Source organism: Xiphophorus hellerii, chromosome 22, assembly GCF_003331165.1.
Source record: "Xiphophorus hellerii strain 12219 chromosome 22, Xiphophorus_hellerii-4.1, whole genome shotgun sequence".
Taxonomy (NCBI): Eukaryota; Metazoa; Chordata; class Actinopteri; order Cyprinodontiformes; family Poeciliidae; genus Xiphophorus; species Xiphophorus hellerii.
In genome coordinates this window covers 1,527,373-1,541,683 of record NC_045693.1, presented here as the reverse complement: position 1 = coordinate 1,541,683, position 14,311 = coordinate 1,527,373, and the positions used below count along the sequence as shown (strand labels likewise).

General features: G+C 44.9%; 1 protein-coding gene across 3 annotated transcripts in view; it reads right to left on the bottom strand.

The window, feature by feature from the left end:
• Positions 1-1,400: 1,400 nt before the first annotated feature.
• The window catches only part of LOC116712619 (spectrin beta chain, non-erythrocytic 1-like), a 78,214-nt gene continuing 65,303 nt past the window's right edge, over positions 1,401-14,311 (bottom strand). For 2 of the 3 annotated variants that reach the window (XM_032552422.1, XM_032552421.1), the window contains 10 exons: positions 12,404-12,561; positions 12,194-12,332; positions 11,060-11,144; positions 10,792-10,988; positions 10,628-10,716; positions 10,261-10,315; positions 6,143-6,339; positions 5,390-5,563; positions 4,241-4,283; positions 1,401-3,640 (listed from right to left, as the gene is read on the bottom strand). In XM_032552422.1, coding sequence (XP_032408313.1) covers positions 3,434-3,640; positions 4,241-4,283; positions 5,390-5,563; positions 6,143-6,339; positions 10,261-10,315; positions 10,628-10,716; positions 10,792-10,988; positions 11,060-11,144; positions 12,194-12,332; positions 12,404-12,561 — 1,344 coding nt within the window. In that variant the 3' untranslated portion in view covers positions 1,401-3,433. Of the gene's footprint in view, positions 3,641-4,240; positions 4,284-5,389; positions 5,564-6,142; positions 6,340-9,261; positions 9,517-10,260; positions 10,316-10,627; positions 10,717-10,791; positions 10,989-11,059; positions 11,145-12,193; positions 12,333-12,403; positions 12,562-14,311 lie in introns of those variants that run through there. The other variant, XM_032552423.1, reaches the window with a different exon arrangement.

The window sequence follows — 14,311 nt, the reverse complement described above, 5'->3', positions numbered from 1 at the left end:
CGCCTTTCTGCTTCAATCTGACCTGCAAGAATCTAAAAATCTCAGAAACTCCTGGAGGAAAACATTCAGATCAACCAGAACCCAGAAAGTCCAAACATTAACGGCTCAAACACAGAAATGAAGGATCTGAAGTGATCTAGTCCGGAGTCAAACTCCAGGCCTCCAGTCGCCGTCCTGCAGGTTTTAGATGAGCCTCAGGTACAAAACGCTGGAATGAAACGGCCTCATCACCGCCTGGTGTGGACCGGTTCTCCAGAACCTTAATGACCTCATTATTCTGTTCAGGTTCTGCAGCAGAGACTCATCTAAAGGTTGTAGGACAGCGGCCCTCCAGGACTGGAGTTTGACACCTGTGGTCTAGTCAAAGCCCAGAGCTGATCTTGATTGAGCATGACCTTAAAAAAATCCGGCCTCTGGTCCGTTTTTGTTCTTTAATAAAATTATTTCAAAACATTTTGTCTTTTTCAGGTTCTACTTGTCAGGACAGTCACATGAACAGTTTATTAGATGTGAAAAAGAACTAAAGAATCATTATTAACCCGAACAGAACCGGAACCGTTCCACCGGCTGAAGGTTCGGATTAAATTCTGATGCTTTACGTCAACTGACGAACTTTTACTTTGAAAGGCCAGATTGTGGCTGCAACACCTGCGCGCGCAGATACTAAACAGCAGGACGCAGTGCATGATGGGAGTAAGTGTTTCTTGTGAACTACAAGTCCAGCCGGTGGCCGGCAGGGGGCGCTGTCCGCCGAGCGGGCAGAAGAAGCAACAGAATAAAAATTCAAATTAATCAGATTATTAAAAACATTTAATCCTGTTTTTATTATCAGTCTAAACAAAGTGACAAATTATCTGATTTTAATATTTGAAATATAAAAAAGTTTTGATTTTGTTTTAATTGATCAAAAACAAAAAGCAAAGAAATTAAATTTAAAACTAATTTTTCATGTTTGATCCGAGTCAAAATTTACTAAAAATTATCTGCTGATGTTTCAGAGAATTAAATTATTTCTTCCTGCTGTGATGTAATAATTAATAAATTCTCAGGTCGTCAGATTAAATCAGATTAAATTAAATCAGATTAAATGAGAACAGGAAGTTTTCATTTGGGTGAAACTAAATTAAGTCTAAAAGTGTTTTTTATTTAATGTAAACATTTATATGTGTTGGGTTAAAAAATAGAAAAGAACCTTTAATGAGCATTTCTATCAGGTTAAGCTTTGGACTTTGACTAGGCCATTCCAACACATTAATTCTTTTTTCTGTTGTCGATCAGCTGTTTGGTTTCGGTGAGGTCAGGGCCGTCTGACCCGACAGGTCTAAGGTGTACTTACTTACTTACTTGGTGCCGTTCCTTCCTGCTCCTCTGAGTTGAACCCAGGAACCAAACGGAGTTTCTTAGTTTTAAAAGCTTTTAATGGCTTTTTGCACAGATGTAACAGGGGGAGAAATCTACGGTGCAGATCCAACTAGCAGTGACCCCCGGTCCGCATCACACCCACCTATGACCTATGACCCCCGCCCACCTACCCCAACGTGGCGTTGTGCAGAATGAAGAAATATCTGGTTACTATGGTTACAGTGACAGAGAAATGCACACTATTTATCAAACTGCCAGATTTTAGCACAAAATAATAAAAAATGAAGCAGCCCCCCCCCCCCCCCAAAAATAATGATTGACCTTTGACCTGTTCGGCCTCATTCCTGCTGCTTTACACCAACTCTATTCAGGCTCTACGGAACTCCATTAATGACAAAATCACTTAAACAAACGTCAAACATTTAGGCCCAAACATTCAAATCTAATAACTTTTCTTCTTGATCAGTTTGTAGTTTTAGAGGAAAAAGCTGGTAATCAGCCATTTTAGGCCTGAAACCATCAGCCGCTGCCTGAAGCGCCCCCTGCAGGCCGGAGAACCGCTTCTCTGTGAGATTCTTCCAAAGAGTCTTTTTCATAGAAAAAATATTCTCCCACCACCAACCAGAAATCCAAATGTATAGTTTTCTAACAAACATGAACATTCTTCATTTGGAAACATGTTTTAAAAATCATTAATGTTATGGTGGTTACTATGGAAATCTGAGGAAATAATTTTGATTGTTATCAAATTAACTGTTTTATAATGTGGACCATAAATCACATCCCAAACAAAAACATGTTAAAACGAGCAGAATTGTGGGAAACTGAGTCAATAAGTGAGTGATTTTAATGTTGCATCTTTTTCCACATCTGATCAATTTGACATTTTAAATGAGTGACTTTTGTCATGAATGAAGCTCCGTACAGGAAGCGTCCACATGAAGCTCCAACAGGTTTCACTTTAAACGACGGAGCTGAAGCCAACGAGCGACATTCACTTCCAGACATAAAGAATCCACTGAACAGCTTAAAGTTACTTTATAGAACATCTTCAAACTCCAGACTAATAAACCTCAGACTGATTAACTCTGAGACACAAAACTAAACAAAGGTCAGAGGTTAATGTTTCAGAAATAAAGTAGAAAAGAAACCTGACTGATTGTTGGAAAACTGATTAAACATTCGGTTTCCTCCTTCATACAGAAATCACTGAAGCTTATCACGGTTGGTCATAATATTAGTACTAATATAAGTGAAGAAATTAAACACAAGTTTATTTTAAACAGTTTGTTATACACAAGTTATACATACAGATGAAGCAGGGCCGGGTGGCGCTCACGCTGCTGCAGGAATTAGACGGCCCCGAGCAGCTGCTTAGCCCGGTTAGCCTAGTTAGCCCAGTTTAGCCCAGTTTAGCCCAGGCTGAGCAGCAGCAGGCGGGTCCGGAGCGGATCCAGAGCGGACCCGGAGCGGATCCGGAGCGGACCCGGAGCGGATCCGGAGCGGACCCGGAGCGGACCCCGCCCTGCTCCAGGTTCCCCTCTACACAGGGATACACGGCATCTTGCAAAGACAAGGCCTCGCAGAAACGGCTGAGGATGGAGCCAGACCGGAGCGAGCGACGACGTCCAGGAGAACCGGGAGCGTAAACACGAGAAGCTGGACGACGAGAGACAGCAGGAAGGAAAACGGAGCGGGAGTTCCTCCAGGCGGTGATCGTATCCGTAGGACAGCAGCTGCCGACACGCTGGCGGTGGTTCTGTCCCTCCTAGCAACGGTTCCCGCCGCGCCGCAGCTGAGCGGGAACTCTGGGCCGCCGGACGGCTGAGAGGCACAGAGTGGAGAGTTTTGGCTCGGAGCTGGCATGCTGGAGTCACGCTTTGAGAGGAAGAGGAGGAGGAGGAAGGAAGGCTGTTTGGGATCAGGAAATGTTAGGAATCATCATCAGGATGGACTAAAGAGACAGATCTACATTCTGAGCTTCAGCTGCTAGGAGCTGGATGAACGAGGACAACGAGGAGAGACCCCAAACAGCCGCGGGACGGGAGGAGAGGAAGAGGAGGAGGAGCGTCTACTTCTTCTTGCTGAACAGGCTGAAGCGTTTCTCCTTGTCTTTCTCCCGTTTTCCCGGGCTGGACTCGGCGGTGGAGGCCGCCACGGTGGCCGGCAGCGTCTGGGCGCGCGCGGCGGGGGCCGGCGTGCTGTGGCTGCTGGGCGTCACTTCCACCCTGGAGCCCGCGGCCGCCACGATGGCTGAGATCCAGGAGTTCATCTCCTCCTGGAGGAAAGAAGGGAAGTCACTCAAAAACAGGCTTTTATTTAAGCGTAACCTGTTTAACAACCCAACAGTCACTGAACAGCTCAGGTTTCCAGGGAGTTTGTTCCAGACCTGAGGAGAAACTGAACGGCCTCACCTTTAGTGAGTTAGTCTGGACCCTGGTGGGAACATGGTTTATATGTGACTAGATATTAAAGCGTCTCATAGAGCCTGGTTAGCCCAGTTAGCCCAGTTCAAGAGAAACCAGAGACCAGTAGATTATCCATTTCCTGGTGTTGGTCAGGACTCTGGCTGCAGCTCATTTAGCTGCTGTGGGTTTTATGTCTCATTTAGACGGAAAACTCTTCATTCTGTTTAAGCTGATCTAGCAGGAAAAATAACGTTCATGTGAAAACAGAATATTGGTAAAGTACAAGTCTCACTTTATGAATTACTGATCAGGAACTGACCGACTAAAAATCACCAAAACTGAAAGTATTCCCAGTTTTCCAGAACCAGGCGGTCCGACCCAGTAGTCCTGTCTGTCAGAGGGAAAACATTTTCCTCCAGATGGAAGAACAAGTTAAATATGATGTGAAGGAGTTTTAGTTTGTTACTTACGTCGTCTTTGGCTTGGAAGAGATACTCGTTCCCGTCAGTGAGCCTGCGGAGCGTCAAGACATGAAGGTCAGGGTTCACAGAGGGAAAAACAACTACAGAAACTTTCAGCTGCAGCAGGAATATCTGATTTATCTCAAATGTGACGTTTAAATTTCATCACCAGTCCAGTGAAAGTTTTTCTGAACATGCAGAGAGCAGATTGGTTACCAGGCAACACGACTGCAGCGTTTTGTAATTCTGTGATCATCCCTGTATTTTTTCATGCTGATGCATAAATGTGAGTTTATTGTAAAGAAACTGCAAACAGTCAGAAAGGGTTTGGGCTTTAAGTGATGCCTACTCCCACCAACAGGTGGCAGCGTTTCCCCTGCTGCCTCGGCCCGACTTCATGCTAAACTATCATGTTTTAAGTTCTTAACGATGTTTCTGTCAGATCTGGGTTTTATTTTATTTCCCATCTTTTCTCTCCTATATATAAACCCTGAATTAAAAAAAATCACTAAATTCTTTGCAAATATTTCTGAAAATATCACAATCATGAAATCTTGGAGGAACTGGTTGGACACATGAAGAGACTTTCATCACCGTGTGGAGGAGAAACTTCATCATTAAAACTCCAGATTTCAGGGAATCTGCTGAATTTATTATCACAGCTCCATCAAACTGGTTTATTTGGTTTATCCAGCTGAATTAAAAGCATTTTATTCTGATCTTCATTATGGATCAAACTTCCCTTTTGCATTAATAGATGTTAAACCTGAAGGTTCTGCTTTCTGCTGCTCCTGTGAGTCTCTGCAGATTTAAACTCCTTCCTGCTGTCTGCTTGTTTTATTGGTTTCATTCTGATGTTTTCTGAGCTTCATCTTTAATAACTGCTGTATGAAACATGAAGATGTAAACATGTTTGTTTTACAGACGGATGAAATGAAACATGGAGTCTGAACATTTCCTCACCCGCCTTGTTATTGACACTGTTCTCTGTTTAAACCAGAGATATGAGAAGTTCAGCTATAAACAGGTTATGATGCAGATTTTATTACATTTAAAGTTTCTGAAAGGGAATAAATAAATACATTTGCAGCTGAGTATCTCCCACTGATCAGTGATGATGATAATTGTTGGTCTCATTAATGTGACTCTGAAACTCACTTGAGCTTGAAGACGTGTTTCTTCTTCTTGTAGTCGAGCGCCACCTCACACAGCGCCTCCTTCAGGCTGACGGGGATCTCGCTGTGGTAGGGGACGCCCTGCGCCGCGCTCTTCTGGTCCTTATAGAAACCCATCTCCTGCTGGTTGATCACACAGAACACGTTGTGCCAGGACCTGAGGAGACAGAATCAGAACCGGGTACATGCCCGGGCTCAGAACCAGGACCAGAACCGGGTACAGATCTGGGCTCAGAACCAGAACCAGGACCAGTTACACTCCCGGGTCATCATCATCTCTTAGGGAAACGTTTCTCCTGATCCTGGAACATTTGTTGGTTCATAAACCAGAACCAGGACCGGTTACAGATCTGGGCTCAGAACCAGAACTTTTTCCTGTTCATCGTTCTGCTGATGATATTCAGGTTTATCAGAGCAGCTTGTTTAACATGTTGAAAGTTTATTAAACATATTCTGAATGCTGGATGTGTTTTTATAGATTATTAATTTATAGATTAGAAATCTGTCCTCAGTGTAAAAATAATCTGTAAAAGTTTCCATCCTCCTGTTTTAGTCCAGGTTTCCTCCAGAGAACCAGCTGATCTCAGTCGTCCTGCAGCTTAACGGGTTTTTGGGTTAAATAATGTTTAAAGTTGACAGAACATTTGAAAACATGGTTTGGTAATTATGTGTTATTATTAACTAAACCTAAACATCTTAAAAAGATAAACATTAAAAACAATTAAAATGTGTGTACCTGTTGGAGGCCTTCTTGTTGTGACCCTCCCACTCGTGTTTGCGGTGCAGGAAGGCCTCCAGCAGAGAGGTGGCGCCGTCCTGCTGGCTCTTAGCCGGCAGCGTCGCCGCCTGGCTGGGCTTGGCCTTACGGGCGGCGCCGGGCGACCCCGCGGGGCTGCGCTCCGACACCCCGTTCACCGCCTCGTCCACGTTCTCCTGCAACCAGAGGGGCAGAGTCAACGCGGCGCGGTGGAGAGGTCACAGAGGTCACAGCAGCTGCAGATCAGTCAGTATAGCATCAACATGCAGAGCAGAAAACAATCACAGGCTGGGAAGACGCTAAAGATGCTAATGCTAACAGAGACGCTAATGCTAACATAGGCGCTATGCTAGCAGATGAACCTGGAGCAACTAAAGAAATCCCGTCCATTCCTTAGGAAGATCTGACAATAAATATTAAATAAGGAAAATAAACCTGAACGAGGATCAAACAACGTCACAAAAATATAAAACTTTAGTTTAAAACCTGACTGAAATTCAAACTGATTAATAAAACCAATTCTGATCATTAGTCAGCACATTACTCGCTGAAAGAAACTTTTAGAAATTATGTAAAAATGTAAAATTTTAAATGAAATCAAATCCTGAATGAAAGCAGAGATTTATCAGCAGATAGAAACCAGACAGCCTCCTGGATCCTGAAAAAGGGAAATTCAAACTAATTCTCCAAACATTTCATTTATCCATGATGTTTACTGGACTTTCTAATGGGAACAACTCTGGGTTTGATTCATTTCCACCACCAGGAGGCGCTAAAATCAGCCAAACAAACAAAAATGACTAAACAATAAAACTTTATTCCTCTGGTTCAGGCCAGCAGCTGCGTTTCCATTAAACCAAAACTGATCAAACGCATTAAAATCAATCTGAATATTGGAAAAAGTTTCCACAGCTGTTCTCTAAAACCGCCGACTCGTTTCCTCAAAACGCCGCAAGACGCCTCCTGATTGGCTGATGTCAACTTTCATCACTTCCTGCCAACAACAGACCGACTTCCTGCTGCCCTCTGACCCGGAACCGGATCAGTCCCGTCATTCCCAGCCTCAATCTGGACTTCATCATCATCATCATCATCATCATCATCATGGCGTCCTGATCAAAGCAGATCAAAGCTTCATTATTCTGAGGTCACATGCACTGATCTCTGGTTCATGCTGGATCACTGCAACACATCCCACAGCATGATGGCGCCACCACCAGGTCGCTCAGCGTTAGAGAAGCGGCGGCGCGGCAGAGGAAGGTCACATCAAACCATCTCAAACAATCAACCAGTAAATTGCTTGGAAGTCAAACTGGGAGCTGTGGTGAGGACTGATTGGTTTGTTTCCACTCCACTCCAAACGAAGGTCATTACCCTGTCACAGACGGAGATTAGGGTCCAGTCAAAGGCCGGAGGATCCTGGGAGCTTTGGGAGGCGGTCTGGAGCGGTCCTGGGAGGTTTTACTGGGAGAACTGGTTTCCTGACCCTGAGCTCCATCAACCAACAGGAACCAGGTCCAGAAAACTTTTACTTCTTGAATGTGATTCAAACTGATGGAAACTTTTTACTGAACTGCATCACAGACTGAGGAACTAAACTTTTCAAAATAAAATTTATGGGTTTGAAAATTCTGAGTTTGATGAAAATATGAAAATATTAATTCTGTTGAGTTTTTAATATTCCAAACCGTTTTACAGTGAATATCAGGTGAGATGATCAGATATGATCTATAATCTGATTCCTGATTTATTTCTGTCATTAATCTGTGGAACCAAAAATTAGAAAAATATAATTTAAAATTTTATTTAATGGTGATTTTAATCTTTATCATAAAACAGGAATTAATCATTACATTAAAATATATTTAAACATTAAATCTAAAGAGCATCTGTTGGTTTCAAACTGAAACTGTTTAGAAATGATTCAGAACCAGAACCGGGTTCTGATCCAGAACCTGCAGCTGAAACACTAAGCATCGTTGACCTCTGACCTCCAGGAGGAGGAAGCGTCCACTGATGGAGCAACAATCAACCAGAGACAGAAACATGGATGAGACACGAGGAGAGACAAACCAGGACGGGTCAGAGAGGACACTGGTTCTGACTGGGTTTATTGGGAATGTGTTAGTCTGGAGACGGACGGACAGCGAGACAAAGCAAGGGACAAAAAGACATGATGCAAATAAAAACAACTGAAAATACAGAGACAGGCAACCATCCACTCACACCGAGGGACACTGGGAACACTGGGAACACTGGGAACACTGGGAACACTGGGGACACTGGGGACACTGGGAACACTGGGGGACAGAATGGGACACTGGGAACACTGGGAACACTGGGGACAGAATGGGACTGGATGGTGTGAAATGATCGATATATTGATGGACATGTGAAGAAATGAGTAAAAGTTTAAAGTTTTCATCTTTTTTAGTCATAAATCCTGTAAATCTGATGAATTTATATTTTTTTCACTTCAGAAATAAATAAATATGAGAAAACGTCGAGTAAAACAGCAGCAGAGGATCCGGTTCTGCTGAACCGTCCCATAATTCAGATTATTATTATTTAACGAGCAACAACGTTAATTATTGACTTCATTTGTAAACAAATGTTATTTCAGACAAACAGCTGGATGTCACTTAAAGGGCCAGTTCCCATTTTTAGCTCCGTCGGATCAAAACGGTGAGAAATAAACAGATTAAAGTGAGAAAACGTTTCAGGAAGATTAACGGGATTACGGAGTTGTTTTCTGAACTTAATGAACTGAAACTAAACTGAACTGAATCAAAGTTGAGTTTTGATTCAGTTCAGAGGAACTGAAGGTTCAAAAGTCTCAGAGGATGATGAAGATGAAGATGTGTGTAGGATCACTGAGCGTTAGAGACATGATGACGTGTGGCGATGCGATGCAGACGCTGATTAACACGCCAGGAACCACTAACCTTTCAAAATAAAAGCACAAAAGTAATAATGATTTTAAAATGTCAATCATTTGCAAACTAATCATTTAAAAAGTTATTGATTATATTTTATATTGAATTCTAAACATATCTGTCTTTATTTTGATGATTTATCAGGTAAATAATTGAACTAAATCCTTTTAATATATTTTATTTAAGACGACAAGAACAAGAAATCAGATTTCCTGATAATTAGTTGATTTTCTACATTTAGTTTTGCAGGATTTAAATATGAGAGGATGAATCTGAGCTGAGCCCTGCGAGGCGTTCAGGTGTTCATGTTCTGCGAGGCGTTCAGGTGTTCATGTTCCACAGCGTGAGTTTGTAAATGATGACGTAAACGAGCAGAGCCATTAGCAGCTGAGGGGAGAGGATGGCGGGCGGGTCGAGCTGAGGGAGACAGGAGGAAGAGGAGGACAGGGATGAAGATGTGTGTGTGTGTGTGTGTGTTTGTGTGTGTGTGTGTGTGTGTGTGGGGTTTGTGGTCCCAAACCAGACGCTCACAGTCGCATTCACACCACACTGACATCACTTCCTGTTCACATGGTAGCACCTTTAACATTTGTCAGAGTAAAACAGGAATGCTGTTTCCAGGAAGTATACAGGACCCAAAACGTTTAAATAATTAGACACAGCCAGCAACAAGGAGACAAACTCAGCGCTAAAAACATGAGCTAATGCTAAAACATGAGCTAAAGCTAAAAACATGAGCTAATGCTAAAGCTAAAGTTACAGAGTCTGGGAATGGAAATGCATTTTGAAGGAATGATTGCTCTGCAGTAAAATTGATCCATAATGTCCTAAATAAAGTGAATATTGTCGTCTGGATGTTTTATATTCTGATCTGTTAAAGTTTTCTCTGATCTCTGACAGGAAGTAGCAGGTGATGCACTTCCTGCTGGGCTGACTGCAAATGATCCATTAGAAGTGAAATCCAGGCGACACAGAGGAGTGCTGAGTGTTTCTGCAGACTGCGGTGTGTGTGTGTGTGTGTGTGTGTGCGTGTGTGTGTGTGTGTGTGTGTGATCATGTCTGAGGCCGACTCCGTGCTGCAGCAGCTGCAGCAGCTGCGATGGCCCTGCGGCTCTGCAGGGAGCTGCTGTATGTCTGGTAGGCAGGAGAGCGGTAACTAACCCGGGGCGACTCCTGGTCGGACGGCAGCCCGTTCTGGGACACCGGCTCGCCCTCCCTGCAGAAACACACACACACACACACACACGCACACACACACAGAGAGAGAGAGAGATATTAACACACTGGAACGGTTCCTGCTTCACAGAGTCTAAACTAAACTAAACCTTCAGGTTGGTGATAATTTACTGAAACAAAATCTCTTATTTGTTAAAGTAAAACATTAAAACTTCAGATTTTTATTCTAATTTAGCTGTTTAACTCTGATGTGAAATAATGATCAAACCATTTAGGTCTTTTTTTTTTAAGGAGTAAATGTCCCAGTTTCCCTCCCAGTTCTCCCAGTTCTCCCAGTTCTCCCAGTTCTCACCTGCTCTGGGCTGCAGCCTCAGCAGCCTCTGCCGGCTGCCTCTTCCTCTCCTCTTCCTCTTGCCTTCTTCTCACTTCCAGTAACTCCATCTGGACAGAGAAGCAGACAGAGCGTCCGGTTCTGGTTCCGAGTGTCTGGTTCTGGTCCGGTCCGGCGGCCCTCACCGTGGTCAGCCTCTCCAGCGCGGCGAAGCGTTCCTCCCAGGTGGCGGCGGACTTCTCGAAGGCCTCGTGGCGTTTGATGAGCTTCTCCACCTCGTCCACGCTCTGGCCCATCTCCCGGCTGGACAGGTACGGCTCCTGGCCCAGGAGCCACGCCTCCGCCACGCCCGCGTCCCGCGAGAACTGGTGCACCTCCAGCACTGGGGACAGAACCGGGGGTCAGAACCGGGCCGGGCCCGTCGGAACCGGCGGAACGGGTCGGGCGCCTCACCCAGCCTCAGCCACTCCCAGCGGTCCTCCCACTTATCGATCATCTCTTTCCTCTTATCCGTCAGCTGGAGCAACTTCTCCTTGATCTGCAGCAGGAAACACAAAACACAGTGAGCAACTGGGACGACTGGGACGACTGGGAATCCATCCACAGAGGTTTAATCTGCCTTAGAGCATTGAGCTTTAGAGGAGGTCAAAGGTCATCCACACAGACCAACAAACTGCTGAGTTAGATCAACAGTTACTGGAGTGTTACTGGCTGCAGACTGGTTGTACTGGTTGGAGGAGAAACCAGTAAACAGAGTTCATACTGGAGTCCATATGGTCGCTGCAGCTCCCTCTGTGGCCACTAGAGGGAGCTGGAGATCAGAGACTTTAGACAGAAATGTCCTGATCCAGGACGGTTCCAGGAACCCAGAACAGAACCGGGCCTGACCCGGTTAACTCTGGTTCTATAAACTTCTACAAACTGAAAACCAGCAGAAACCCTGAGATCCAGTAAACCCAGAGCGACACCAACTGGTTTAGAGCCAGAACTGATCAAACATTGATCAACATTTTGAAACGAAGATTCAGACGATTGAGAAAACGTAACGTTTGTTTCTGGTTTCTGATTTATCGACTGTATGAAGTTTAATTTATGACTTTGTATTTTATAATGTAAAGAACTTTGAACCACCTTGTTGCTGAAATGTGCTCACAATTAAACCTGATTGATTGATTGATTGATTGATTGATTGATTGATTGATTGATTGATTGATTGGGTTCAGTCAAACACTACTATTGTCATAGCAGGTCTTTTTAAGTGATTTTAATCGTTTTACATTAAAATCACTTTTAATCTGAAGTAATGTTGATTAAAGGAACATAAATTTAGTTAAACATTAATTGCGGTTTTACTGTAATTTGCTGAATAGTTTTTTTGTCCACATAAATAAAAATTTGAACCTGAAATCTAAAGTTTAGTTTTACAGCACAGAACGATTTTTATATTTAATAAAGACGGATATCAGAAGCTGCTTCCTATTCCTATCAGCCAGCAGGTGGCGCTGTCCAGCAGGTGGCGCTGTCCAGCAGGTGGCGCTGCCCACCTCCTCTACAGCGTAGTGCTGTCCAGCAGGTGGCGCTGCCTACCTCCTCTGCAGCGTAGTGCTTCCTGGCCAGCAGCGCCTTGCCCAGCTCGATGCAGGCCGTGAAGCTGTCGTTTCGGGCGTCGATCTCCGCCTTGATGCCCTGGTGGTTGTTCATCAGCAGCTCCACCGATGACACGTCCCTGGGGGCGCAGCGGCAGAGGTCAGAGGTCGGCGGGCCCGGCTACGTGCCTCCGGGCGGAGCGGCTCCTACCTGGGCTTCTCCTGGGCCTCGATGAGCCGGATGACGTCGTCCATCCACAGCATCAGGTCCCGCACCATGCTGAAGAACCGGAACTTATCGGCCGTGTCCAGCAGCTTGGAGCGCCGGGCCTCCGCCGCCTCCAGGAGGTTCTTCCAGGCCTCCAGCACCTGCAGGGACAGACGGAGACATGAGGGCCGGCTGGACGGCAAGGGGAGGGAATGAGGGGGACATGAGGGACATGGAGGACACGGCGGACATGTCTGCGGACAGAGGGAGGGAACCAGCTGCAGCTTCAACCAGCGCCGTCGTCGTGCAGCAGAAGCTCTGAGCAGAAAACAAGCAGCTAGCTAATGTTAGCCTACTGAGGCTAAACAGGAAGTGATGTCACTGGATCCACCTGAATTAAAGCTGATTCTGTCCCGTCAGCATCACTGAGACTAAAGTCCAGCTGTGACCTCCAGAACTGGATCCAACCAGAACCAGAACCTGAACGGCTCTTAAAGCTGCAGAACTTTATAAAAAATATTTTTTTCCATATTTGTTGTAACAGTTTTTTATGAGACAATCTGTGTAAATATTAATCTCCTTCCTTCTCCCAGCGCCCAACTAGAAACAACCAATCAGAGCCTGGGGGCGGGTCTCAGTGCTGTCAATCACCCTACACTTCCCCCTTGTCCTCCGCTACACTGCAGTCATCATGAATGCTAATACTAGTTAGCATAGCCACTGATGAAGGTGGATAAACAATTTCGTGTTTAAGTTGTTTCTCTGCCATTAACATCTTTAACAGCACGCATACAAGGATAATTGACAGCACTAAGCCCCGCCTCCTGGCTCTGATTGGTTGATTTTCTTCAGTGAGGAGATCTGATCTTTTTACAGATTCGGCCTCATAATCTGTTATGTGACAGTTTGAACTGTAAAAACATATTTTTAATAAAGTCGAATCGTTTAGCTTCAATGTTTCTGACCGGGTGATGAAGGGTGATGAAGAGGAGGCTGTAACCATGGAGCCTCCTCCGCAGCTTCACTGTCCGCTCACCTTGTTACTGCAGGAACGTTTGTTTTCAGCTTCTCAGCAGCCCAGCCGGGTGGAGAAGACCGAGACAAACGATCCCAGATTGAGACGAGCGCTCAGCCAGAGCGACTAAAATGTTTCTGAGCTCATTTTAGTCCACAGAGGAAGAGGAGGAGAGGAAGAGCAGCCAAGTGATGCAAAGCCAGAGGGGGCGGAGTCTCACCTCTCCCTTTCTCTTCTGGGCTCACAGGGCGAAACGCAGGGAGACACACAGGGACGGTCAAAACACAGCAGCAACACGCTAACATGCTAACACGCTAACACGTTGGCCTGAATAACCAGAACCAGCAGAGTCCAGACGGGTCGGATCCAGGAAACACCAGCCTGGCATAAACATGGAGGTGAAACTACGGCTCCTCTGGTGGGACAAAACTCAGAATAACTTAGAATAATCTGACGGCTGCAGCATAATCTGACATTCACAACATTTACTCAGCAGGAAAATAATCCCATGTTCACAAATAAAACAATTTAAAATAAAAGGAACCATTAGATGTTAAATCTTTAGAGGAACTTATTGAATAGCTCCACGTTCCCTGGGGAAGGAAAATGACGCGACACCGAGGACTTTTCTGGAAGCCATGTTGAAGTTTGGAAGTTTAACTGGAACAGCAAAAGGGTTTCCATGGCAACCATGCACAGCTATCTACATGCTAACTAGTTTACTTTAACTAGACCGCTGATGTTAGGTCAGATGAGCCTGAATGGTTCTGTCTGGGTCAGAACCAAAGGATGAGGATGTTCAGTCCACTGCAGGGTAAAGTGGAGGCTCCATGGTGCTGAGGGTTAATGAGACCTGGATCATCATGTAGACCAGGACCAGAACCAGAACCAGGACC